At 51.3% G+C, this 27,720-nt stretch overlaps 2 protein-coding genes across 4 annotated transcripts; one reads left to right on the forward strand and one right to left on the reverse strand.

Moving 5' to 3' along the window:
* Window positions 1–1,221: 1,221 nt before the first annotated feature.
* On the reverse strand, window positions 1,222–8,160 carry FNDC8 (fibronectin type III domain containing 8). The gene is made up of 4 exons (XM_024553833.2): window positions 7,964–8,160; window positions 3,852–4,218; window positions 1,931–2,161; window positions 1,222–1,374 (listed from the first exon to the last, which is right to left on the reverse strand). The coding sequence occupies exons 1-4, from the start codon at window positions 8,158–8,160 to the stop codon at window positions 1,222–1,224; spliced, it is 948 nt and encodes a 315-aa protein (XP_024409601.1).
* Window positions 8,161–9,637: 1,477 nt separating this feature from the next.
* RAD51D (RAD51 paralog D) lies at window positions 9,638–26,861 on the forward strand. Of its 3 annotated transcripts, XM_024553629.3 has the most exons (10): window positions 9,680–9,948; window positions 10,310–10,371; window positions 10,583–10,701; window positions 17,477–17,558; window positions 17,803–17,937; window positions 18,448–18,543; window positions 21,784–21,874; window positions 22,002–22,072; window positions 23,332–23,496; window positions 23,931–26,861. In XM_024553629.3, exons 1-10 carry the CDS (start codon window positions 9,867–9,869, stop codon window positions 24,012–24,014), a joined length of 987 nt encoding a protein of 328 aa, XP_024409397.1. In that variant the 5' UTR covers window positions 9,680–9,866; the 3' UTR covers window positions 24,015–26,861. The 3 variants fall into 3 exon arrangements, with proteins under 3 accessions (XP_053767178.1, XP_024409397.1, XP_045045986.1); XM_045190051.3 differs by lacking the exons at window positions 21,784–21,874; window positions 22,002–22,072; XM_053911203.2 differs by lacking the exons at window positions 18,448–18,543; window positions 21,784–21,874; window positions 22,002–22,072; window positions 23,332–23,496; window positions 23,931–26,861 and adding an exon at window positions 18,089–18,438 and having other exon boundaries at window positions 9,638–9,948.
* Window positions 26,862–27,720: the final 859 nt, after the last annotated feature.

Genomic DNA, 27,720 nt, shown 5'->3' on the forward strand with positions numbered 1-27,720 from the left:
CCGCCCAGCGCACTTCTCGAGGCCTTGCGGTGCCTCGGGCTCAGAGCCAGGCCCTCAGGATTCACACAGGAAGGCGGTGGCTGCCCTGGACGACTCAATGAGGCATGCAGGGGTGAGAGCTCTAGGCGTGGTGTGGTTCTGGAGGGTGGTTCTCTGTCCCCTGAGGACTTCACGTCGTGAAAAGACACCCCACCAAGATCTTGCCCTCCATGCATCCTGCCTGCACTTTCTCCTCTTCCAGTGCTAAGGCAGATGACTCAGATTGGGTGTTTTTTTTAATTTTAGAGGAAAAGATCTACACCCCTGGTTTAGAGAAGAGCATTGATTTGTTTCACTTATTTATGCATTCATTGGTTGCTTGTATGTGCCCTGACCGGGGATTGAACCCAGAACCTTGGTGTATCAGGATGATGCTCTAACAAACTCAGCTAGCCGGCCAGGGCCAGGTTGAACTTCCAAACCTCACTTGTATGGACTGCTCAGGGCCACAGCATTTCCAGTCTTGCGGAACACCCTCCCCCACCCCCATCCTTGCTTTTCAATTTCACAGGTCCCTGGGCTGCGGCCCTCGGCTTCCACCCTGCACCTCTGTGGTGATGCAGCAGCAGGGCAGAAGGAGGCGGCAGTTGCTGAGCCGCTGTCTGCGGGCACTTTTTCCATGACCCTCACGGTAACTCGACAGCCATGCCCGGAATGGTCTCACGTCCCCATATTTTTGATGACGAAACAGCCCAGGAAGCTTAAATGGTTTGTGCCCTCACATCCAAGAGCCAAAATTGAATAGATGCCCCAAAGTTTGTGTAATTTGCGCCACATCCCACCAGAGCTCAAGTCTGCTGCTGACAGGGTGTGGGGGCCCACCACCACCTCTGCCCCACGTTGCTGGTTCTCCTGGTATGTGTGTTCAGTCTGAGTACCCATCTCTTCCTCCCAGGGGGAAGAAAGAGGACGATGCGGGCAGAGCCAGACAGTAGGTAGTGGGGCATCTCGTTGCCCCTCCATCCTCCCCGCCCACCTGGACTCTTGGTTCTGGCAGGAGTTGGGAAGGTGGACACCAGCAGCCCAGAGGAGGCTGTGCACAGCATGAAGCAGGATGTAGGGGTGCTGAGCGACCTGTAGTTCTTTAATGAGGGACCTGGACCTAGCCCAGATCTGGGGAGGGGGTGCCCAGCAGCTGTGGGCAGTGGCTGACCTGGCCTGCAGGGTCCTGGACCCTCCTCCTCAGTAAGGAAGTACGTGTTCCAGGTCTTCCAGCCACCGCATCTCATCTGGCCTGATGGCCACTGTCCTCCGCTGGGGCTCCTTGCGACGCACTGTGACCTGGATGGGATTGTTCTCAGGGAAGCTGCTCAGGTCATTGGCAACGGTTGCAAACTGAAATCACAAGAGAAAACCCCTCGGACTTCCTTCCCAGGCCTGACCTCTGTGTTGCCGCCGCTGGTTTGTTTGCTAAATGGGATCTTAGCTCTGTGGCCTGGCCAACCTACCTGTCAACACCAGAAGCAGGTGTAAAGAGGTATGGCTCAAACCTGTGATGTTTCCAACCACAGGGCTGTGGACTCAAGCCTTTCCCCCACCCTGTGCCCCTACCTACCCCCAGGCTGCTCCCTTCTTTGTTCCCCTTCGGCCCCTTCCGTTTCCGTCAATGCCCTGGACTTCCTGAGCCATTCACAATCATTGGTACTGAGTTGGAAGGTGAACATTATAGTGATGCTGATGAGCGAATTACTTTGCATTCCCAGTGGGCGCCAGAGTGGCTTAGTCCTTAAACCTCCCAGGAGAGAGCCGCCTGCAATTGATGTGTATTTGCGTGGGTGGAAGGAAAGCAAGCAGGGAGACGAGTTGTGGGGGTAGGGGTGGCCCCAACCTCCAAAGCCCCGGAGCAGACCTCTCTCCCCGGTCCCTTGGGCGCCTTTCCCCCGGGGCTCACTTTGTAGGGCTTGCACCACTTCCCCACCCCCGCCGTGTTGGCGGCTCGGACGATGAGGCAGTAACTCGTGTTGGGCTTCAGCTCCATCAGCTTGACGGTGGTGCCCAAGATCTTGTGGAAGATCCACGGGCGAATCTTCGTCTTCAGGCCATTGTCCTTCTTGACTACCTCCTGCAACAGGACCTGGTAGAAACTGACTGGCTGCTTGCTCAGGGCGTAGGTCCAGGAAATCTGGGAGAAGAGAGCCCCGGAGGCTTCCTCAGACCTGGCCCAGCCTGTCCTCCCCTCGCCCTGGCCCCCATCCCCACCCCACATGGGTGGGAATGCCCACTTCCACCCCCTGCCCCCTACTCCTCGTCCCCCACCCACCCCCACTGCCGTCCCAGTCCCTGCTGGAGCTGAGGCAGGTCTGATGGGAGGTGTGAGGTACTCCAACCGGATGTGGAGCTACCAGCCTGCTGCATGTGCTGGTCCTCCTGCCCAGCCCCACGCACCGCGCAGGGGGCCTTCATTCCGTTTCCTCCAGACCAGTGATTTTCAGCCGGTGTATCGCGAGAGTTTTTAAAACATGCAATACTTGATAGTAAATAGCCAACTGGTTGTGCCACAGCACTTGTGTTCTAAAAATTCTTGCAGCACACCAGTTGAAAATCGCTGTTCCAGACCATGTCAGTGGAGAGGAATCTGGGAAATTATCTTGCCCGCCTCTCTCATTGCCGGTGGGGTTAAAGGTTCAGAGAGGGTAAGTGGCTGGCCCACGGTCACATAGCAATTAAGTGACAGTCCGGGATCAAACCAACAGCTCCAGGGCCGGCCTGCTACAACGGGGTCACCGAGCGAGCCTGACCACAGATCCGAGGGAGCTTTAATAACACTGCAGATTCCCGGCAGGCTGCCTCCTCTCTCCAGCCCCACGCACCGCGAACTGTTCTCAAACTGGTGTGCACCAGAATACCCCAGGGGACTCATTAAAACACAGGTTGCTGGCCCCTGCCCTGCCAGTTTCTGATGCCATAGGCCTCAGTTGGGGCTGGGGTGAGAGGGGGAACAAAAATTTAAATTTCTCACAGGTAACCATCCAATGCCGACAGTGCTGGTGGACTGGGGAGAAACGGGGCCCCAGGCCTTCCAACAATCGGGCTTCCAGATTCATCCTCCTAATGCTCAGCTCACATTGCGTCCATCACCAGATAAAAAGCTCTGCAAAAAGCTGTTCCCTACTGCTTCCAGAAAAATCCGTAAAAGTAGCCTACCATGGGAGGGCTTCCGGAAAACCACCCCAGACGAACTTCCCCCTCTGCTCCCCTAACATCACTCCAGGACAGGGCTCCTCAACACGTGGTCCGCGACCATCAGCACCACCTGGGAATTTGTATTACAAATTCTCAGGCCCCATCCCCCAGACCTATTGAATCAGAACCTCCAGAGATGGGGGCCAGGCATCTTTTTTTTTTTTTTTAAAGATGATCATATCTACAAAGACCCTAGTGCCTGAAAACCCTGGGTTGGGGCCTGGGTGTTTCCTCCCCCACTTCCCCACCTACGTGCTTTTGCTGGTATCAGCCCCTCCAGGGAATACCCTCCCCAACAACCTGTCTCCCGATATTTAAATCTGACCTCTATGCCCCAGCCCAGATGGTACCAAGAGCCACCAAACTAATCCCTGCACCCGGAAGTAATGTTTCCCTCCCTCTGACTTCCTGGTGGCACTTTATCTGCACTCTCCCTACAGCAACGAGCCCTCTGCAGCTTGCACTGGAGTTTCTTATACACATGCCCTCTCTCCTAACCCATGAACTTGAGGTCAGGATGTGTGTAGGTGGTAGGCACCTTCACACTCCCCACGGAGCTCACTCAGTGCCTGGCGCCCTGGGGGTGGCCAGTCAGCCTCTGGCAGGTGCATGAGGGAGAAAGAACGCACCACGGCCGTGTAGTCGCTGACTGTGTGTTCGCAGATGAAGGGCGCCTCTGGCACGTCCGTGACCACGGAGGACTTCGAGGACGTCGAGGAGGTGTCTGTGTCCAGCTCAGGTTTGTCAAGGTCCAGCAGGCTCCCAGGAGCTATTTGGGACTTAGATTGGTGGAGGCAGAGGGCCAGGTCCTCCTTTTCTGTATTGGCCGCCGGGGAGGTGCTGAGTTTGTTCAGCTCGCCCTCCAGCAGCCCTGCAAAGAAGCTGCTGTTGGGCTGGGTCACGGCCAGTTTGATGGGGTTCAACAAGGTGGACGAGACGGGGGAGATGCTGGTGTCGTCGGAGCTGCATTCGGACTCCTCCTGTGGCATTGGCCTCCTGGAGTGCGAGGGGGGACCGGTGAGCCCGATGCAGGAGCGGGTCACGCCAGCCAGCCCACGCAGCCCGGAAGCTTCGGGAGGCCAGGCATTGGGCCTGACTCACGCGGGTCCCCAGCTGCTTCACAACAGCTCAGAACATCCTCACTGCTGTGCAGCAATGCCTCCACCCCCAGGGCACGTATTAGTGGGAAATGCAGATTCCTGGTACCCTGTCCCCAGCTGGGGTGGGACTGGGGAGGCTGCTAAAGTTCCTAGGGTCCTCAGGTGATTCTGATGCAGGTGTTCTGAGAACCAAAATTTGAGAAACACTGCTAAAACTAAGTCCTCCCTCTACAGTGGGGCACAAATGCCCCAGGGAATGACCCCAGTGACCTACTGGAGGGTGGAAAAATGTTTAAAAGAAAAATAAGCTTTTCTAATATGTATGCACTATTTAATATTTATTTGTTTTTAAAGATTTTATTTATTTTTAGAGAGGGGGAGGGAGAGAGAGAGGGAGAGAAACATCATTTGGTTCCCTCTTGCGTGCTCCAACTGGGGACCTGGCCTGCAACCCAGGCATGTGCCCTGACTGGGAATCAAACCAGCCATCCTTTGGTCCTCAGGCTGGCGCTCAATCCACTGAGCCACAGCAGCCAGGGCTTCACTATTTACTATTTAATGTAATTACTAACTTATTTACTTAGAATTTATAACATTGAACAATATTCATTTATAAAGCACGTAAAATTAAGAGATAATTGTACGTATATTGGGATGAATTGCTCAAGAACTTTTTTCTTCCATTCTAATTTTTTTAAGTCACGAACGATTTTAGACCTATCCGAAGATATCAAGCATGACATATGAAGCTTTTATTTAACCATCATCCAGAGTCAGAACGAAAGCCTCCTCCGTATCACTGAAGCCCCTGGACACGTCCTTCCCCCGCCTCACCCCTCTCGCTCAGACAGCCAGCACGGCCCACTTAAAATTCTGTGTTTGTTATTCCTTGAGTCTCGTCAGGTCTGTCCCATGTGTATGTTACCCCTAAGCAAGACCTACTTTGCCTATTTTTAAACTTTACGTAGTGTCGTTCAGCACCTACCTGTGGGCAGTTGGCTTTTTCATGCAACACTGTTTTTTCAGTCCGTCTGTATCACACACATACCTCTGGCTTAGTCATTTTACTGTTGTTTGGGTTTTCATTTCAGGGGTGTCTGTGTGGTTGCTAATTATTTGCTGTTACAAAGAAAAACCTTGCACATGTTTCCTGGCTCTTAAAATTTTTTACCGATGAAGTGTGGACCCCCCCCCAAATTGGCTTTCAGATCTTTTTTTACCATGACCCGAAGTAAGTACATACGTATTCCACGGCAACCTGGCGCACCCACGCACACACATCAAGCCGAAACTCACTGCACAAGCCAGCACTTACTCTGTGTGTGATGCGCTCTGGGATTTTGTACTGTGTCTAATTTCGTTTTTATGATGCTGGTCCCCACCCACTAGAAGGAGTTTCTGACCCATTCGTGGGTGACAGCCCACAGTTTGACAAGCACCTGTCTGCAGAGAGCGGCCAAGGTCACACAGTGAGTTGACAGCAGAGTTGGAACTGGAACCCAGATCACCGGGGCCTGGGGCCTGGGGCCTGGCCCATGCTATGCAGCTCCCATCTGTCCCTGGTGCTTTCTGGCTCTGCCCCTCTGCCTCCTACCCCATCTCCCTCAGCTGCTCTGGCCAAGTCCAGCAACCCACACACACCCCTGAATCCCTTACTCCAGGGCAGCCTCCGGCTTCATGGTTGGTGGATGGGCCCACTTTTTCCTCCCTGAGCTCCAGCCCCATTGACCTCCTCCTAAGAAATCCTGATCAGCCCAAGCCTCCAATGCCAGCCATTGATGGAGATTTAGAATAGATGACCCCCCCACCAAGGTCATTTGTAGGCTGAAGAGTACTGATGCCATTCATACTTCAAGTTGTCCTGATGAATCTCTGCTGTAGATTTACTTTTTCAAAACACCAGCGCTGAAGTGGGTGTGGAAGGCAGCTAGGCACCAGCTATATGCTGGACACATTCTCTTCTGAGGTTGACAGTAGTCCTGCTGGATGGGCGTTAGCCCACATTTCCAAATGAGGAACTGATCTTAATTAACTTGTCTACAGCCGTATAGCTAAGTGGTAGAACTTGGACTCACAATCCTAGACTTTCCCAGTATAGCATGAAGTTTCCTGTAAGCATTTATCACGTCAGCCATACCTGCCACTTGCAGGTCCCTTAGGAAGTGGATACTATATCCCTTTCATATAATTAGGACCAGTGACATAGTTTGTGGGTCCCCTTCAAAAATTATTTAGAATTTTGCCTTGGCTGGTGTGGCTCAGTGGATTGAGCACAGGCCTGCAAACCAAAGGGTCGCCGGTTCGATTCCCAGTCAGGGCACATGCCCGGGTTGTGGGCCAGGTCCTCAGTTGGGGCACACGAGAAGTAACCACACATTGATGTTTCTCTCCCTCTCTTTCTCCCTCACTTCCCCTCTCTCTAAAAATAAATATATAAAATGATTTAATCATTAAAATCATTAAATCATTTTTTAAAGTGTAACTCTAGAAAGCAATAACGATATCCATATGTTCAAATATAAATGCTAAAATTCCTTTATAATACAAAAAACAAGTATATAAATAAATAATTGAATTAAAAATTAAAACGAAAGACTTTTTTTTCGTGAAAGTTGGGGCCCAAAATGTGGGTGCGCATTATACATGGCAAAATACGGTAGTTTGTGGGTCCCCTTCAAAAAGTCTTAAGAATTTCAGGAGAGTGACAGCATTAAAGTAATTACAGGGCCGTTATGACTGTGAAAGTCACACACCATGAAAGTGCCTTGCAGATAATTCCTTCAGCCTACACCAACCACCCCCCTTCACTGGCTCACTCCTTCCATCCCTAGGACATTCAGCTCACATATCACCTCCTCCAAGAAGCCTCCCCTAACTGCACCCACTCCCAAGCTATACTAAGCCTCTTCCATTTTCTCAAGGTGTCCTATCATAGCACAGACCACGCCGTATTATTCTTGATTCTTGACACACACACCAGGCGGGGAGCTACTTGAAGGCAAAGACTGTGCTTTTCAGCTGTACATTCCAGAACTTAACCCTGGGCCAGCACCTGCAGGAGCTCCAAGAGTTTTGTGGACTGAAGTAAAGGGAACTCAGAATCACTGAGGAGGAGCAGTAAGCTTCGGCCTGAACTCAGACAGGCTACTGGGGGGACACAGGAAGGGGGACCAAAAGGGATTGAGAGAGGAGCCGTGGGGGAGAGAAAGGGGGCAGGGGGGCCTGGAGGAGGGGCTGAGGACCCTAACTACACTAGGCATGTACAGTCAACAAATCTCAGAACAACTATAAAGGACACACAGACAAAACCAAGAGGGGTGGAATCAGGGGAGGGAGGTGGGGATGGCTGGGATGGGGGGAGAGGTGAGGGGAAAAGGCAGAAAACTCTCTACTTGAACAACAATAAAATTAAAAAAAAAAAATCTCTGACTAACCCTGGAAGGCTTCCTGCAGTGGGAGGCCTACATGCCTCCAAGAACTGATTCGAGGTCAGGAACCCATGATGCAACCTGCCCACATGCCCTTCCCAGGAAGTCCAAGGCCCAGGTGTGACAGGTCTAGGAAGTACCTCTTCCTCAAGCCCCTGCCCACCCCCCAGCTCCAGGCTTAGAAAGGAGGAAAGGACCAGACTTGTGTCTTACGGTAGATTGATATCTTCCTCCGTGAAGTTAACCAGACTGCCCCTTGAGGAGAGTGGGAATCCTTTGGTGGCCACCGTCCTGTTCATAGACTTGGGGTTGGGAAAGGGCTCCGACATTGGATTCAAAATATTGAGGGTTTCCTTTTTCATCATGGCCTCCTCCCCATCTCCCACTTTACAGAACACCTCTGATGCCATCTAGTTTGTTTGGGACTGCAGCGGTCACCATGCAGGGCAACCAAGCAGACAGGAAGCAGAGAGAAACTGGAGGCAGCAGACCCACCCTTAGTTTAGTTGGGATGCGGGTGCAATGAGCTGACTTCACAATCATCGCGGAGTGTAACAATTAGGGGCTGCTGTTGCCCAGGGCCAGGACCAGGGGGTGCGGAGTGGGGAGAGCCAAGGAGCGGACTCCATCACCCTTTCTGCTCTAACGCTCTGCTGTCCGCAGGCAACGCTTATCACCTGTGGAGCCCAGGGAAGGAGGGAGGGGAAGGAAGGAGGGACAAAGGCACCTGGGTGCGGAGGGAGGCGGCCCCGGCCTGGGTGTCTGGGAGTGGGAGGCTGTGGGAGGCTGAGGCAGCTTGTCCAGAAACTGCACGCAGCAAGCCCCCACTATGTCCAGTCTGCAGGCACAGGGGGAGCAGGGCTGGTACCCGGGGTTCAGGGCGCACACCCCCCCAGGTTCTACTGCTAGAACCCTAAACATGCCGCACTCTGGCCCCAAGTGTCCCCATGTTTTGAGTGACAAAGGAGGGCGCTGCAAAGGGATAGAGATGGACCAGACATCATTTCTATTCTCGGGGAAACCACTCCCCTGTAGGAAAACAGACGAACAACTCCAGGGGTGGGAAGAGAGGCTGTTAAAGCTGTACCGGCTTTGCACTTAGCTAGGCCTTTGTCTGATTTAAGCCGAGCTCTGCCCTCACAGGCCTTGTCATCTTTGGCAGGTGACCTCACCTCCCGGAGCCCCTGCTTCCTCATCTGTGGAACAGAGAGAAAAACAGCACCTACCTCATTGGATTATGAGGACACACCCCCTTAAGGCTGTTATGTTTCTTCCAGAGGATGAGGCAAAGGAAACAAATCTTATATTTTGTGGCCCGTACACTCAGCATTTTTGTTTGTTTAAATGTTATTGGCCCTCACCAGGTAGCTCAGTTGGCTACAGCATCCTCCCTATCAGCCAAGGTAGCGGGTTAGATCCCGGGTCAGGGCACATGCGAGAATCAACCAGAGAATGCACAAATGAGTGGAACAACAAAAATCAATCTCTCTCTCTCCCCTTTCCTCTTTCTCTAAAATCAATCAATAAAAACTGTTATTCATTTAAAACGGACAAATCAGAGAAGCAGGCGCCCTCCGTGTGTTCTGCTGTTCTTGGCACCAATCAAGTACTCTGCGATGTCCTATCGGGTCGATTGGATTCCTCTTCACTGCCTTGTCCTCCTCACCAATAGGTAGGTCCCTTGAGCGTGGGGACGGCCAGTCTTCTGGAACTTTCTGCCCAGCGTTTAGAACTGAGGATCACAGGTTGGTCTGCGTGCGTGTTCGGCGCGGGCTCGGGACGCACGTGGCCCCTGCAGGCGACCTAGGTCCGGGTGGAAACTGGCCGCTGTGCGCGGGACGGCTCAGACTCCGCCTGTTTCCGCTCCAAACTGCGGGTCCCCGGAGGCCGCGCATCCGTCCCTCACGGCCAGCAGATGGCGCTGCCAGCCCGGTTTTGGAGCGTGGAAGCCGGAAGCGGCGGCGGGGCGGGACTGGCGGGCCTTGGGCGCCGAGGACCCGGCGTGGGGCCGCACCATCCGCGCCGCCTGCCCCCGGTCCAGAAAGGGGCGCCGAGGGGCGTCTGGAGAGGGCGCTGCGGGCGTCCACGGGACGCGGGGCCTGGGTCCCCAGGAAACATGGGCGTGCTCAGGGCCGGCCTTTGCCCAGGCCTTACCCAGGACATGGTCCAGCTTCTCAGGAGCCACGGAATCAAAACAGGTGACTGCGTGCGCGTGCCACACAGCTGGGCGCACCGCGCAGGCCGGCCCCACGGCGCTGGCACACCCGGGAGGGGCCGTCCCCTCCCTCCTCTCCCTCCTTTGCTCCCCACCCTCTTGGAGAAGCTCGCGGGGTGGTGGGCGTGGTCGAGCCAAGCCCCGAGCGGGGCAGAACCCCTACTGTGTGCTCGGCGCCACGCCTGGCCCTGCGGCTCTGTTAGTTCTCGCAGGCTTCCTAAGAGGGCCTGCCCCAAGGTAGAATTGTCACCCCATTTTACAGTCGCCGGGGGAGGGGGGGCGGGGAAAGCCGAGCATGGGAAGCCCCGCCCTTCCTGCCAATCAGCCACACGTTTTGTTTTCAGTGGCGGACCTGGTTTCCGCAGACCTGGAAGAGGTAGCCCAGAAATGTGGCTTGTCTTACAAGGTGAGCTGATGATCTCGTTCCAAAACCTGGGTGTCTGTAAATGTCTGTCCCTGAGCAAAGGGTTCCCAGAGATCCACGAGGGGGGAGGGGCATATGGGACTCCGGAGTGCCCCCTCCCTTGCCGGGTCATTGCTTATTCCTGAGTTCTCTCCTCTGCTTTGGGTTGACGTGCCCCTGGCTCTGTCCTGAGCTGCCCCCACCCCTTCGGCAGGTCCTGGTTGCCCTGAGGCGAGTGCTGCTGGCTCAGTTCTCAGCTTTCCCCTTCAATGGCGCTGATCTCTACGAGGAACTGAAGACCTCCACTGCCATCCTGTCTACCGGCATTGGAAGGTTTGTCTGTGTACTTTGGGAAGACGGTGAGAGGCAGGAGACATGGTGCTGCTGGCTTGGCTTTTGGTGCTTGAGTCTAGAGAAAGCAGGCTTTCTCAAGCAGGGGTGAGGGCAGCATGGACCGATGGTCAGGGCTTCTGAGCTCTCTTACTTTACCCCAGGGTTTGGAGACCTCACCCTCCCAACATTCCCGGAGGCATCATTATTCGCTGATGGGGCGGGGGCGGGCTGCTGTCCGGTGGGCAGGATGTTTGGCTGCATTCCCTGGCCTCTCCCCTAGACGCCAGTAGCTCCTCCCTCCTCCCCGGAGTTGTGACTTTCAGGAATGTCTCCAGACATTGCCAGATGACCCCCGAGGGACAAAACTGCCCCTAATAACCGCTGCTCTGTAACACAGGATGTCAGTATTTTGTTGTTACTCAGCAGATCAGAGCAGCTCTTCTCCAGGCTCTCTTTCTCCTCCTGTTTCACTTTGAGGACAGGACAAGAAAGAACATGCAGGACTAGCATTTACTGAGCGCCTCGTATCTCCCAGCCACCAACGACAGGTTATATAATCTCCTCAGTGTGCGCGTGAGTGATTATTAATCCCTTGGGTTGAGCCCAGGAGGAGCAAGGGATGGATTTGGGGGTGCAGCCCTGGGTGCTTGATTCACACCCCACACTCTGCGGCGGAAGGGGGAGACCATGAAGGAGCAGTTACGTTCGGCTGTGCCGTTTGGAGAGGGGAGAGGTAGAAGACAACAGCCACTCTCTGACTGAGGGGGTCTGACCCCTTTCCCCGCCTGCTGGTGCTGAATTTGGAGAACAACTCCGCCACCACAAAGGTCTTTGGGTTGGTGTGGTCTGTGCTGCTCTCGGCAAGGTCCACCCAGCGTGGTGCTTGCCCCTCCCGGTCGGGGATCTGAGTCTGTTATCCGTCAAGCACCAGCTGAGGGCCTCCTTCTTGCCAGCTACGTGCAGTTGACGGGTGGATGAGTGAGGCGAGGCTCCTGCACTAAAGGTGTGTGGGGCGGAGAGAAGAGCGGTGAGCCCAACAGAGAGGTGCATGGAGGTGTGGAGACAGCCTACGGAGGGAGTGATGATTAACAGGAAGCAGACTTGGCCTTCGGGCTCGGGGAGCTTATACAACCAGCAAACTCAGAGGAAGCATTCGGGGAGCAGTCTGCTGGTGCCCTGGCAGGACTGCAGCTGCAGTGAGTGGTTCAGGAAGGTTCTGCGAAGGAGGCAGGCCTTGGGTGTTGAGGAAGGGTGGGCTTTCTCTGGGTGCTTACCAAGAACTGGGCACCATGCTTGCACTTCACAGGGTGGTTTTTCATTTGTTCTCCACAACCACCGCTGAGCACATTACAGTGGAAACCACCCGTGTGCGGGCGAGGCATCGGGGACTCAGGTTCAGGGGCTTCCTCAAGGTCATGCGGCTAGTAAGTGGCAGAGCAGGCACTTGAAGTCACAACTGTCACATGCCTAGGTCTACAAACCTAACTGAAACTTGTCTGCCCTGTTTGCTCCGTCGAGGTCGTATTGTGAAAGTAGAGCTACAGGCCGTGTGGCGGAGGCGTGTGAGGTGGACGGGACCGGGGAGGCTGGCAGGGGAGAGGCCCAGGAGAGGCCTGGTGGTGCTGGGGTGCGCGGGTCAGATCTGAGGCAGGTGATAATGGGAGACACACTGAAGAGGAGCTGTGACAGGCCTTCCTACCAGGTGGGATATGGGCGCGAGGAATCAGATGACTCCCTAGGTTTCTGCCTTCCTGGAGCTGCTCTGTGGACAGTTCGTGGACATGACTTTAAAATTTTTTAAATTAATTCTTAGATAGAGGAAGCGGGGGAGAGAGAGATCGACGTGTTGTTCCACTTATCGATGCGTTCGTTCATTGGTTGATTCCTGTGTGTGCCCTGACGGGGGGTCAAACCTGCAACCTTGGCGTATTGGGACAACGCCCCAACCAACTGAGCTACCCGGCCAGGGCTGGATGTGACTTTTATTTGTTTATTTTTGTTATTGTTTAAAGATTTTATTTATTTACTTTTTTTAGAGAGAGGGGAAAGGAGGGAGAAAGAGAAGGAGAGAATCGTCAGTGTGTGAGAGATACATGGTTGCTTCTCACACACTCCCTCAACTGGGGAGTTGGCCCCCAACCCGGGCATGTGCCCTGACTGGGAATCGAACCAGCAACCTCTCAGTTCACAGACTGGCGCTCAGTCCGCTGAGCCACACTAGCCAGGGCTGGATGTGACTATTAAAAGGGAAGGGGGAGGGAAGTTCTTCAGCCAAAAAATTTGGGAAATGCTCCGTTAGCCCAAATTACAGAGGTTTCTTTGCCGTAGGCCTTCTCAGAGCCTTTAGTGCTGATGTGCAGCGCGGATCTTTGTCGGGGACAATGAAGCATGTAGGGGACCTCGGGAGACACTCTGTGGGGTGGGGGACATGGGTGGTTCCTTGAAGGCCAGAGCATGTCTTGTCTGGCTCTGGATCTCCCTCGTCTTAGAGTAAGGCCTTCAGGAAAGGTGGGGTGGGCGGACTCAGGCAACATTTGAATGAACAGCTGAAAGAATGCCTAAAAGCCAAATCAGAGGGAAAGGTGGAGGGTAAACCCCAGAAGTCATCTGTATTCAAACCTAGTGGTAAATCCCAGGTGTTCTGCTCCATGAGGCAGTCTGGGGTCTGTCTCTGTGCGCCTTTGCCCAATTAGAGCTGATTGGCAGGAAAGCCCCTAGGCCGTGGGAGACAGGGAAAAGACACCGGGGAGAAGGCGCTGGGAGGTGGATTTGGGAATTTCGTAGGCAGAGTGGTCCTCACTGCTGAGAATGTGCTTGATTCTTGGCTGGAGAGTCACGGCCAGTGGTGTAGAATCTGCACATTCGAATCACCTGGGAAGCTTAAGAAACATTTATGCCTGGGGCCCCCCTGACTTTGCTGCCCTAAGCCAGGGGTTCCCACACTCATCCTCACATTACAATCGCCTGGGAACTTTTTTTTTTAATGGATGAATTTTTATTACAAATTCACCCATTGCTAGCAGAGCGTTATAAAAATTGTTAGCAGAGCATTATAAAAATCATTTCAATAACACTTAGTGTTTTTCTGATTATAAAAGTAATACATACTCATAATCGATAATGTGCAACACGCAGAAACACAAAATAAAAACCATCTCAGTGATTTCAGCATTTTTGTGTTCCTATATATACTTGCTTTATAAGATTGACGTCAGCTAGCGTGCATACACTGCTGTCCCTTTTTGGCTTAGTGTTCTCTCCAATGTCTTCACATTGCCCCCGTGTCGTTAAAAAGTCTTCAAATCATTTGAAGGGCCGTATAATATTATGTAATATGTGTAAATGACAATTTACCCGTAATTATTCAACCAGTCGCCAATTTGGAAATTTTCAACTTTTCGCCTCTAATTCATTCTTTCAAGAATATTTATTGAATTGTTTACTTCATTTGTTAAGAACACTTACTAAGTGCTTACTTTAAACAGACCACAGCCCAAACCTCCACCCATGATTTAACCACCCTCTGTAGGGGCTGGACCCAGGCATCAGTGTTTTTTTTTTCTGAAGCTCCCGGGGGTCTCCAGGGTGCAGGCCCAGCTGATACCTGCCTCTTTTTAAACCTCCTTTGGTGATCGCAATGGGCAGGCAGGATGGAGAATCGCTGGCCTAATGGTTTTCAAACTGAGCATGTGTCCAAATGACGCGGCAGCTTTGCTGGGACTCAGATGCTGTCTCTGTCCGCAGGTGGGGTCTGAGAGTGTGCATTTGTAACCAGGTCGCGGGTTGGGGGCGTGGGAGAGGGGCATGCTGGTCTGGGGGCCACACCGGGGGAAGCATTGCTGCAGCGGGACTGGGGTTCTCTGATCGCAGTGGGAGGAAGGGGATCCAGGAGTTGTAGAGGCTGGGTGCCTTTAGACAGACAGGGTGAACACAGCTGTCCCAAGGAGGGACCAGGGCTGCAGTGGTAACCGCAGCGTTTTGATGGGCCGGGGCCTATGGTTATGATCGCAGGGTCCCTGGAACTGAAATCGATTGGGTGCTTACCTGGCCTATACAGAGCGGTCATGGGAGGTCTTCAGAACTGTTTCAGGGGCTGGCACCTGCGAAGGTGAGTGCAGGGGTAGGAGAAGGATGCTTGCGGTCAGGACAAGGCAACAGTGGTACAGGCTCTGGTGGAGGAGAGTCTTCAGCCCGTGGGTTGGGCAGGGCGTGGAGGCTGGTTAGCTGTCTGCCTCCTGGTGGTTCGAGGACAGAACTCGGATTAGGAATTGCCTGTGTCTTGAATTTTATCCCCAGGCTTCCTCAGCCGGAGCGCTGCCAATAATAGGGACTGAACAGCACTGTTCCAATCGCTCCTTTCTCTGGGAACAGTTACTGCATGTCTTCTGGGTTTCAGGCTCTGTGCCACCGTTGGGGTGTGATAGTGAGCAGGGCCCAGCTCTTGCCCCAGGGAGGGGAAGGCAGACAAAAACAGGCAAACAGAAAATAATTCCAAATCCTGGAACCACCGGTACTAAGTGAATTCAGCAAGGTCACAGGACGGAAGAGTAACATGTAAAAATCAATTGCATTTCTATACACTCACAATGAACATGTGGAAATGAAAATTAGGAACACAATACCATTTACAATTGCTTCCAAGAAAATGAAGTACATAAGTCCCCATGTAACTGAACAGGGACAGGATGTGTGTGCTGAACATGAGAAACTGCTGATGAGAGGACTCGAAGAGGACCAGGGAAACGGAGGGACGTGTGCGGGTCGGGAGACTGAGCGTAGCAAAGATGCCAGTTCTCCCAAAAATGGTCGAGAGCTTTAATGCAGCTCCTACCAAAACCCCCAGCAAGGTTATTTGTAGAAATAGGCTTATTCTAATAGTTTTATGGAAGAGCCAATGGCCTAGAACAGCTAAAACAATTTTGAACAAGAAGAATAAAGGTGCAGGAGTCACTCTAGCGAACAGCGAGGCTCACTCGGTGGCTGCGGTCGTCAAGACAAATGTGGCGTCACGAAGAGACAGACGTACAGGTCGATGGAGCGGAGCAGAGGACCCAGAAATAGACCCCAAATATGTCCAACTGGCTTTTGACAGAGATGCGGAAACGCTTGGGTGGGGGAGCAATGCAGCCGTTTGAACAAAGGGGGCCGGAGCCATTGAACACCACAGGTAGTAAATAGATGGACCTCAAGTTGAGAATGGCTCATGGACCTCAATGGAAAACTTTAAACTCTTCATCTTTTAGAACCAAACAGGAGAAAATCTTTGGGAACTAGGATGAGGCAAAGAGTTCTTAGATTTGAAATGAAAGTGTGAGCAGTAAAATCCATAGTTTTTTACATAAGAAAGTCAAAATTAAACACTAATCGAAACTAAAAACTTTTACTCCTCAGAAGAGGATGAAAAAACAAGCTATAAAGTAGGGAAAATATTTTAAAGCCACGTACTCAACAAAGGACTTGCATCTAGGATATTTAAAGAATTCTTAAACCTCAGCAGTAACGCAGTCTAATGAGAAAATGGGCAAAAGGGATGGACAGACAGTTCACCAGAGGGGGCATACAGATGGCAAATAATCACATAAAAGGATGTTCAACATCATTTTTATTCATCATTCAACATCATTATTCATTAGGGAAATGCAAGTTAAAACCACAAGGAGATACTACTATATACCTGTCAGAATGGCTAAAATAAAAAAAATGGTGATAACACCAAATGCTGGTAAGGATGTAGAGAAACTGGATCACTCACCCATTGCCAGTGGAAAAGTAAAATGGCACAGCCACTCTGGGAGATAGTGGCTTCATGTAAAATTAATATGCACTTACTTTACATCCCAGCCATGTATTCTTGGGCATTTATTCCAGAGAAATAAAAACTTAGGTTTATGCAAAATCTGTACACAAAGGTTCATAGCAGCTCTGTTTATAATTGTCCCAAACCGGAAGCAGCTCAAATGTCCTCCAGCGGGTGGACGGTTAAACAAACTTGGTACGTTCATACCATGGAACGCTGCTTGGGGACAGCACGGGACACACTACCAACACCACAATAGCTTGGGTGGGTCTCAGCAGAACGGTGCTGAGTGAAAGAGCCAGTCGCAGAGGTTATGTGCTCTATGACTCTACGTTTGTGTCGTTCTTGAAATAACGATAAAGATGGAGCACAGGTTGGTTAGTGGTTGCCGGGGTGGGAGGCTAGGCGCAGGGGGTGGGGTGTGGTTATAAAAGGGTAGTGCGAGGGGGCCTTGTAGGGATGCAGGTGTTCTGTATCTTGATTGTGGTGGAGACCTGTGATCAAATGGCATAGAACTGCACACGTGCGCGCGCACACACACACACACACACACGAAAGTAACACCAGCGAAGTCTGAACAGGCTGTGTGAACCACGTCAATCAATTTATGATACTGTACCGAAGTACAGTTCATCTCGTAATGCAGGGTGCTGCCGTTGGGGAAAACTAGGTGAAGGGTACATGGGACCTCCCTGTACTTTTTTTTTTTTTTTGCAACTTCCTGTGGATCTATAATTATTTCAAAGTTAAAAAAAATGATAAATGTGATCAAGGAAGCCTCCAAGGGGCTGAGATGCAGAAGGCAAGGAAGACCTGATGGGGCGGCAGAGACCTCTGTGGAGAGATGGCTTTTAAGCCACTGTCTCGGGACAGAACCGGTGCTGGGAAGGAATGTCGTGTTTTTCTTCTTGGCTACTACTTCCTTCCCGACTCTCCAGTCCCCTGGGTTGATTCTCTTCCTTCCTCTTCTGCCATCAGCCTAGACAAACTGCTTGATGCTGGTCTCTACACTGGAGAAGTGACTGAAATCGTAGGAGTCCCAGGTAGCGGCAAAACCCAGGTAATACGAGCAGCAGGCAGCCAGGAGGATTGGGGGAGGAAGGTGTATGGTCCTGGATTCCTGGGGAAGCTTCTGCCAGTAGCATGTGGTTTAGAGCTTGGAAGAGAGAAGATGAGTGGTGAGAAGTGGGCCTTGAACTTGGCCCATTTGTGTCCCTGGGATCTGAACTAGATTTGGTGGGGAGCTCACGTTCTGAGCAGTCTTTGAGGGATCAAGTTCACCCAATGCCTTGTCTCTAACTCAGGTGTGTCTTTGTGTGGCTGCAAATGTGGCCCATGGCCTCCAGCAGAACGTCCTGTACATTGATTCCAACGGAGGGCTGACAGCCTCCCGCATCCTCCAGCTACTTCAGGCCAGAACCCCAGATGAGGGAGAGCAGGTAAGGGGCGGGGTGTTGGATTCCTCCGAAGCTCGGACACAAATACTCCTGTTACCCCTTACTTTGTAAGAATGTTGGCCATTTAGATGAGTAGTCCTTTCTGGGTTTGAAACTTGCTGTCTATCAATACTTCCTGTGTTCTTCCTGTAAGCCTCCCTGTGACATCATCCCAGCTTGGATTCTGCCCACACTGTCCTCCCGGGAAACCCAGCTCCTCGCGTACCTCGTTCAGGCCTGGCAAGCACCCAGCATCGGTGATTCTATCCCATTTCTTGCCCGTGGCAGACACTACTAATTAGTCCGTTCACTCTTTCCCACTGTGTCCTGACTTGGCTTCGCAGCTCAGCACCTGGGCAGCACCACTGTGACAGGTGACTCATGAGACAAAGCCCGCTTGCCTTCCTGGACTTGAGTCCTGCTCTCCAGATGCCTGTTCCTGCTCAGCCTCGAAGTCCCCCTTCATCTCGCTCCACCCTGCTCCCTCTTATCCAGAGCCCCCTCTTCTCTCAGGCAGGAGCTCTCCAGAGAATCCAGGTGGCGCGTGCCTTTGACGTCTTCCAGATGTTGGATGTGCTGCAGGACCTCCGAGGTGCCGTAGCCCAGCAGGTGAGCCTGCTGTTCTGCCCCTCCCAGCTCTGGTGCTCGCTGTTTGTGGGCAGGTGTCCTATTACAGACTCTCTGGAAATGCAGATGTGCCATCTGGCGACTCCAGCTGATTCCGAGTGCCTCTTTGTTTACATGCTCTCTTGCCCACTGGACAGTGACCCCTTGAGAACAAGGCATGTCGTATTCATCTCTGCAGCCCCCACTGGACCAGTTTTCAGAAGCAAATATCAGCGTATGGCTGATAGACACTTACACTTCGAGGACATCTCATGACCTCCGCTGAGTCTGGAGGGTGGCAGGGCCACATTTTTAGGGCTGTAGGTTGGCGTGTCCGATTCTCTTGCTTTTTCCTCTCGTGATTGCAAAGTGGCCTCTCTTGCTCTGGCCTTGTGTTTCTATACGTCCACCTCCACATTCAGGGCAGTGAAAATAGATATTGGGTTGGCCAAGAGGTCCGTTTAGTTTTTTCCAAAAGATAAAAGGCATATTTTCCATTTTTACCAATAGCTTTATTGATTTGGATATTTTGAGTATGTTGGCCATCTCCTGCTATTGGCTTCTGGTGGGGACAGGCCAGGGATGCTGCTAAACATCTTCCAACGCATGAGACAGCCCCACAGCAAAGAATTATTTGGCCAAAATGTCAATAGTACCAAGAAACTTCGCAAACTATTTTGACATGTTCAACCTGTCACAGCACCTTCTCCATTCACTGCACAAATCTTTTTTTTGCGTTTCAGTTGTGTTTTTACCTTTCTTAAGATAATAAATCATAATACATCAAAAATGTTGCATGTCTTCTTCCATCTTCAGTATTAAAATGGCTGCACAAAAGCTCACCAATTTTGATGGTTTTTTTTTTTTAATCTTTTTTTTTTTTTATTGTTATTCAATTACAGTTGTATGCCTTTTCTCCCCATCCCTCCACCCCACCCCAGGTGAACCCACCTCCCTCCCCCCTCTCCACCCTCCCCCTTGGTTTTGTCCATGTGTCCTTTATAGTAGTTCCTGTAATCCCCTCTACCCACTGTCCCCGCCCCCACCCCGATGATGGGTTTTTTTAATGCACATGGACGGATATGACAGCTGTCACAATGCAGTCTAACAAAAGTGTTTCGAATGAAGTTGAAGACATCTAAGCACTATTAGAGCTTTTGTACGGAAAAAAACTAAGCGAACTTTTTGGCCAACCCAATACTTCGTAATCCCTTCACTTTTCAACCCATCCCCTCAACCCCCCTCCCGTCTAGTAACTGTCAAAACCTCTGTATTTATGAGTCTGACTTTGGTCTGCATGTGTTTATTTTGTGTTTTCGATTCCACATACAGGTGAAATCATATGACATCTCTCTCTGTCTGACTTACTTCACTCAGCACAGTACCTTCTAGGTCCATCCATGTTGTTGCAGGTGGCAGCATTTCATTCTTTTTCCTTTTAATGGCCGAGTCATATCTCATTGTACATACGCACGACTTCTCCAACCATTCACCTGGTGATAGACATGTAGATTGCTTCCACGTCTTAGCCATCGTAAAAAACACAGTGAACACATTACACTTATGTCTTTTTGATTTAGTGTTTGGGGTTTCTTCTGGAAGTGGAATTGCTGGGTCCTTCATTGCCTTTTGTTACAGCCTTTTTGTTTTTCATTAAAGATTTTATTTATTTATTTTTGGAGAGGGGAAGGGAGGGAGAAAGAGAGGAAGAGAAACATCAGTGTGTGGTTGCCTCTCTCACACCTCCAACTGGGGATCTGGCCCGCAACCCAGGCAAGTGCCCTGACTGGGAATTGAACTGGTGACCCTTTGATTTGCAGGCCTGCGCTCAATCCACTGAGCTACATGAGCCAGGGCAGCATGCAATCTTATATAACATAACATGATCACAGGAGTGATGTCTCATTCCCTTCGCCATATAACACAGCCTGATTAAGAGAGTGACACTCCGCTCCAACACCTTTGGCATGTTATTAGTCAGAGAAAGTCACAGGACTCATCCACAGTCAGGGGGAGGGGGTTGTTTATACAAGGGCTTGAGAACCTAAAGGTAGGGAACCCAGGGGCCACCTTAGGGTCTCCCTGCCACAGACAACCTGATAGCTCCACAGCTCCAGGCAGGGAAAGGCTGCTGTCCCATTTTAGCCAGAGCTTTCAACCTGCTCTCCCCAAAAGTGAGGAGGGCTAAACCAGTTTCAGTTTTACCTTCTCTCTTTATTGCCATCCTCTCTTGGATGAGCTGTTGACTGGCCAAGGGTCTGTAAGTGGCAGATGAAGGAAGACATTCCAAAGAAGGAGCAGGTAATGCTGACTATCCCAAATTCAGCTGACATGAAGTGAAAAAGAAAGTTGAGGAAACAGCATCAGCAAATGACTTGGATATAAGAAGTAAGGGAGCCCTGGATGGTGTGGCTCGGTGGCTTGAGCACCGGCCTGTGAACCGAAAGGTTGGCAGTTCAATTCCCAATCCGGGCACGTGCCTGGGTTGCGGGCCAGGTGCCCCCTTGGGGACGTGTGAGAGGCAACTGATCGATGTATCTCTCCCACACTGGTGTTTCCCTCCCTCTCTTTCTCCCTCCCTTCCCCTCCATCTAAAAATAAATAAATAAAATGAAAAAATAAAAGGAAGAGGTAAAGGAGAAGGGAAGCATCAAAGACAGTTTAGGTCCAGGAAACCAGAAGGATGCTGATGCTTGTGTAGAGACAAAAAAACTGTGGTTTTAACAGATGGCTGTCTAGATAAGTCTGCATTTGGAACCGTTTTTGATATGGAAGACGAGCCGTAGAGGCAGAGCTAGAAGGAGACAGTGAAGTAAAGAGAAAACTAAACTCACAGGAAGTTGCGAATTTGGGGGGTAAGCAGGAGAGGAGAAAGAGCAGCCTGACAAGATGGTGAGGGCTGGTCATGAGGAGAAAGACGGCCACTAAGAAATCCCTGAACAGGGGCCACAACACTCTGAACAGGGAATTCTCAGCTTTAATTAGCTCAGGCTATCTGGGATGGCCTGTGATTTAACCCTCTCTGTCCAGCCAGGTATGCAGTAAAATCTGTTAGACGTACAAATGGGGTTGGAGAAAAGACGTTTGCTGGAATTTGGTGATGCCTGGGCGTCTGTGTGTGGTCAGGGAAGGTTCTTACCAGTTTGTGGGAGGAGCAAGCTTGTCCTCTAACCCGAGGCCTTTAGGGAGCCCTCTAGAGGCCGAGTGGCTCAGCATTGCCCCTGCTTCCCGCCAACCCCTTAGGTGAGCGATTCTTCAGGGACTGTGAAGGTGGTAATTGTGGACTCTGTCACCGCTGTGGTCTCCCCACTTCTGGGAGGTCAGCAGAGGGAAGGTGAGTGCTGGGCCCAGGGCCCAGGGTCAGGGATGTGGTCCTGTCTCCCAGCTTGGGAGTCCAGCCTCCCGCCGGCCCAGCCCCTGCTGCCCCCAGCCCTCCTCCTTCTCCGCTTCTCCTCCTCCAGGCTTGGCCTTGATGATGCGGCTGGCCCTAGAGCTGAAGACCCTGGCCCGGGACCTTGGCGTGGCCGTGGTGGTGAGGAAGTGTGCTTGGCCAGCCGTGCTTGTCTTACCCCCGGTCGCTGGGCTTTCCCCAGGGGGAAGAGGAACATGATTTCTAGCTATAGCTAGAAACTTTTCCCCCTTAAATAGAAGCTTCTTTATTTCCCTTAAACTGCAGCTTCTGAACCCCCCAAGTGGCCCTTTAGGAAAGGGTCACAGCCCAGCTTCCCTGAGTCATCTAGAGCTCTGGACCAGGAGGGGGTCAGTGCATAAACAGCCAAGCGATCGGGGCGGTCTTGTTTCTCTTTTTACTTTCTTTAATGTAGGTGGATTCACGTGGAGTGGCTGCTTCTTGTTGGAAGTTTGACTGCCGTTATGTGCTTCTCGTCACCACGGCAATCTTGTTACAGAGCCTTCGATTCTCTCAGCCCAGAGCCCCTGCTCCAGACAACCGCTTGTCTGGCCTCTGTCCCCCTAGCTTGCCTTTTTTCAAAGCTTCATAGAAAGGGATCTTTTTGCTTTTAAAATTAGATTTTCTGCTTATGGAGTAATTTCTTACAAGTCTGCAAGTCTTCTCCTGGGAAGGGTAAAAAATAGTTAAATATAAGAGTCAAATTTGTACTCAGTTGTCACCTCTGCAGAAACCGTATTTTTACATACGCCCGTAGAATCTTTTTTCTCTGCATATGTGCATGTACTTTTAACCAGCTTTCCAACGAGACTGTGACTGTGTTAAAAAAAAAATAACCATCTCATTCTGTTTCCTGTGTCTTTAAAGATTCTTCTAGAATGCCATTTTTGCAGTTACATATTATCTTGTTTAAACCTATGTGACAGGGTTGTCTCACCCGTGACCAGCGTGGGCAGAGTAGAGCTGACCAACCCGATCAGGAACCCCTTTCCGGAGCTTCCTCCATCCTGTATACACCGATGCACCCCTGACCCACGGATGGACATGGTCTCAGGATGCCCATCTGCAGGGCTGGGGGTATCGGCCTGAGCCCACCACTGGCCCCCCTTCAGGAAACGCAGACAGCACTGCTTATTCCGACGCGTGCCCATCGGCTTTGCGGGCGTCATGCCCGAGACATCGTGGTTTAGTGGAGAGAACTGTGCACGAGTCAGGAGCCCAGGGTTCTAGGTCAAGGCAGGCTGTGGATAAGTCACAGAATCCCGGGGAAGGCGTTCTCCGCACTGGGCCTCGCGTTCCCATCTGTACGATGAAGCAGTAGGAACAGACGTCCTCTCCACTAGCATTTTGGGTCTGTAAGTCTTTGATTCTTTCTGCCGCAGGTGACCAACCACATGACCCGAGACAGGGACAGCGGGAAGCTCAAACCTGCGCTGGGCCGCTCCTGGAGCTTTGTGCCCAGCACCCGGGTTGTCCTGGCCAGCGGGGAAGGAGCAGGAGCACCAGGCAGTCAGCGCACCGCGTGTCTGACCAAGTCTCCCCGTCTGGTGAGCCGGTCCCAGGGGAAAATGAAACTAATAGTAGTCGTACTGACAAATAAAAATAAAACTAAAAACTAATAGTGATAAAACCAAGCCCTGGCAGGGTAGTTCATTTGGTTAGTGTCGTCCCGATACTCCAAGGTTATGGGTTCTAGCCCCGGTCAGGACGCGTACAAGAAGCAACCAATTATAGGTGGAACAACAAGTCAGTGTTTCTCTCTTTCTCTCTCTTTCTCTCATTCTCTTCCTCTGTATCCCTAAAAATCAATAAATTAAAATTATAATAATAAAACTAAAAGACCTGGGCCCTTGAGGCTGGTTTCTATGCCCATAGATGTGTTATAAAGAAAGTGTTGGATGCTGAGACCTTGCAGCCGAAGAGACTACCCACTTGGGTTGCTTAACTCAAACACTTACCCTTCCCTCCTGCCTTCTTCCAGCCAACAGGTTTCCAGGAGCCAGTAGACATTGGGACCTGGGGGACTCTGCAGCAGAGCCCAGCATTACAGGGAGAGCAGCTATGACTGTGCTGTTGGTTGGGAAGGAGAGACCTCAAGGCCCCCAACTGTCCTGGGTAGGAATGCTTCTGTTCACTGCTGCATTGGGACTGCCGGAGAAGCTCCCGGGCTGGACAGAGGAGACATCTCAGTTTCCTCAGCTTCTCTCTCTGTGGGAACATACAGAGCTACTGGCAAGAGAGGATGCCGTGGCGGAAAGGCCCAGGAATTCATGCTGCAGCCAAGTTCTCTTCCCTGGTTTCTACCACGTATGTTTCTAGTGGGAGCCAAGTGCATCCTGGCCTGGGGATTCCCTGGTGGCAGGACGGATAACCCCGTGCATGACCATCCCACTTGCCCTCCATCCTAACATGGGACTGAACCACGAAGCTTGCCTTTGCTTCTCTCTCTCTTTTTTTTTTTTTGGCCTCCGTAAAATGAGGCTCTCTTCCCCTTAGCTCTGTCTCTGGGTTCCTGAGTTGAAGTAACCTTGTAAATGTAAAACTCTTCTTCCACCTATGTCCTGCTCTTAAAAATGCCAAAAGGAGATTCCCTGAGCCCCAGATCCACCTAATTTACCCCAGAAGGTTGTTTTTCAGTTTCCCCCAGTGGGGCCCCAGAGAACAGTTATTTCTCTTTCACTTGCTGATTTGGTTTCACACACCTGCATGCATCACCAGGCCCCGGTGAGTCAGGGAGCTCCCTGCAGGCCCAGGGACGCAGTCTAAGGAAGGGAGGATGTGACCTGCTCCTGGTGAATCCAGCCACTTGTTTAATATGCATGGTGCCCTGCGGGGCCTCTCCACGGTATAGAGTAACCAGAGGTGCTGAACCATAGCCTTGCCCGTAAACAGACAGAGGAGAATTTGCTCAGTAAATAGAGCCAGCTGGGAAAATTGATGCTGGCATAAATAATACATGGCAAATCTAGTCTTCATGCAGAAATTCATTGCCGGTGGCTCCGAGAGGCAATGTAATTACCCTTTTCTTCCTGCCAGCTGTACCATAGCCTCGTGCCCAGTGTATGAAACAGCCCCCCTGTCTGTTACCCGCACTGTGGCCATCCGTCTGAGAGCTGTAGCCCTGGCTGGGCGGAGAGGAGGACGCCAGGGAAGGGAAAAGGAAAGGCCATGCAGAGAAATGATCAGGCTTATTGAACACATTTTTTTTTAAAGGAAGGTTGCCTGTCTCGGTTGGAGAGCCTGTTGTGTAATTAATTAGTTGTGTGTTGGCTGCAGAAAAAGGGGGAGGCAGAGTTATAGATGGATGATAGGACATTTAAAAGTGATACACGCAGCAGGGCTAGAGGTAAGAAGCATGGACCTTTGGAAGTGCGTGGCACACTGGCGCGAGAGTGTCTGCCGGAGTGGGGGCAGAATTGGTGAGCCTAACTGCGGGAACCCTGGTGCTGCTACCCCCATGGAATACCCAGGGGAAATTAACCTTCAGTGTCCTACACTGTGAGGGGTCCGCACGTTGGCACATCTTTGCAACCACAGAAGCAAACTACGTTAAGCTAGGAAGGGCATATCCCTGCGCCTCTTACCATTTGGCAGCCTGAGCCCATGAAGACACCACCAGCCAAGCAAGCATTCTTTTTTGTGGAGCGCACAGTCTTTTGCAGTTTTTCTCCACACAACACTCCGGTCCGTTGGGCTTGGCATTCAGCATGGAGCTGGTGGCTGTCTCTGGCCTGGGGAGCGATCTGCCACTTTTCCAGGTGCTGAGTCCCTGACTGGGGGCCCTAGAACAATGTGATTTGAGAGGCCTGTAAAGATCCTCTGGCCCACACCGCCATGTAACAGAGAAGGGAACTGAAGCCCAGGCCCTGGCTGAGTAGCTCAGTTGGTTAGAGCATCGTCCCAGTACACTAAGGTTGTATGTTCCATCTCTGGGCGGGGCACATACAAGAAACAACCAATGAGTGCATAAATAAGTGAAACATCAAATTGATGTCTCTTGGTCTCTCTTCCCCTTCCTTCTAAACCATCAATTAGAAAAGAAAAGGAACTGAGGCCCAAAGAGGAGGCATTTCAGTGCCAGTGGCAGAACCAGGCTGGAACCCAGAACTCCTGATCCCTAGGCTGGGACCCTTTCTGTCCCCCTGTTGCCTTTAATTCTCTGTTCCCATTGGGGTACTTTGTCCAGCTGAGCATGCCACAGCCCTCATCCAAGTGGCCTCTCCGGCCATGGGAAGGCCCCCCACTCACTGCTTTGCCAGACCACCCAGTGACATTCCTTCAGGACCTGGCCCCTCACACTTGCTTCCCCCTGGGGCCTTCCTCTCACACCAGGGCTTTATTGCCCTGCTGCTGCCACCGCTCGCTGTTCTGGTCACGCTACTCTGGACAGTGGCTCAGGCCTGGTCTACCCACGTGCCCTTGACTCCCTTAGGTGCTGCCTCTGCCCACCCCCACTGCCCACTGTGGCTGGTGCACCCATCCTGCCATCCTCCCTTTCTTATGCCTTGACGGTGGTCCAGATGATTCAGGGTCTTGGAATTAAGATCCAGGTTCAAAACCTTAAGAGCCACTTAAGGGAATGTCTCTCTGTCTTAGTGGTTAAATCTATGTTGCAGGGGATTACATTTTCCTTCTCGGTACAATGTATGTCTCAGGGATATCAAACAGATGATTGATGTAACGTGCCTTTCCCAGGCACACAGTAGGTGCTGGGTCACGGGTAATTCTTCTGGCTCTTGCCAGAACAAACAAACATCAGGGCAGCAGGACTCACAAGCCATACTGCTGCTAATAAAAGAACTAATGTGATTTATTTTTTCACTACTGCTTGGGGAAAGGCATGTGCTTCATAAATATGTATTGGAAAGTACTTAGCAAATGAGTAGAAATAATAAAAATATGTCCAAGAAAACAGCTCCTATAAATATGTCACTTGGTAGACAAATTAGTGTTTTATTACTACTAACTACTAGTGCTTGCAGAGAAGGATCTCAGATTACTGGCACAATGGGGACATTATTAACTGCCTCTGTGCAAGGGCACGATAAAGATGAAAAATAGTGATGGTGATAATGCTAGAGGAGGAGTGTGGGTAAACACGGCTCCAAGATCTCCGGCTTTGCTGATGTGCGTGTCATTTAGCAGCATTCCAATGTTCTGGCTGTCGTACGGGCCAGAGGCCTCAGGAAAAATGATTTCCACGGGACGTCATGAGTCCAGACTCCAATCATTGGGTTCCACAGGGGATTACGCGCACGCCCTTTAGGAAGGGAGCGCTCGTCTGTAACCTTCAATTTACAAAATAATGTCTTTCTTTGGCCCCACCTCATCCTTGTTTTGGACCTGTTAACTTTCTGGGGCTATAATTAACATGGACAGGCTGGGTGGAGAACGCTGTGTCTGAATCACAAATCACAAATCTTTTTCAGAAATAAGAGAGGATGCCCAAGGCCCAGGCATCTCAAGAGAGAAGGAACTGGGGGAGGGGGGGGCTGGGGACATAAATGCCTTCACGTGGGAACATAAAACCCTGAAGAGAAGCAGAGAGGACAGGGAATTGCATCAAGGAAAGTTACCAAAATAGCCAGGTAGGAAAAAGACGGGCATACTTATTTCAGGTGCAGGAGGCCTTTAGAAGGCCAGGCATTCCTTGACTTCCTGGTAGCAGAAAGATCCAGTTTCAGATTCCAGCTCGGTCTTTTTCTGTGAGGCTTTGGGTACATACTTAATCTGGAGATCTTCATGGTATAATACTACTCAGTTTGCTGGGT

Source organism: Desmodus rotundus, chromosome 9 (assembly GCF_022682495.2).
Source record: "Desmodus rotundus isolate HL8 chromosome 9, HLdesRot8A.1, whole genome shotgun sequence".
In the NCBI taxonomy this organism is placed as follows: Eukaryota; Metazoa; Chordata; class Mammalia; order Chiroptera; family Phyllostomidae; genus Desmodus; species Desmodus rotundus.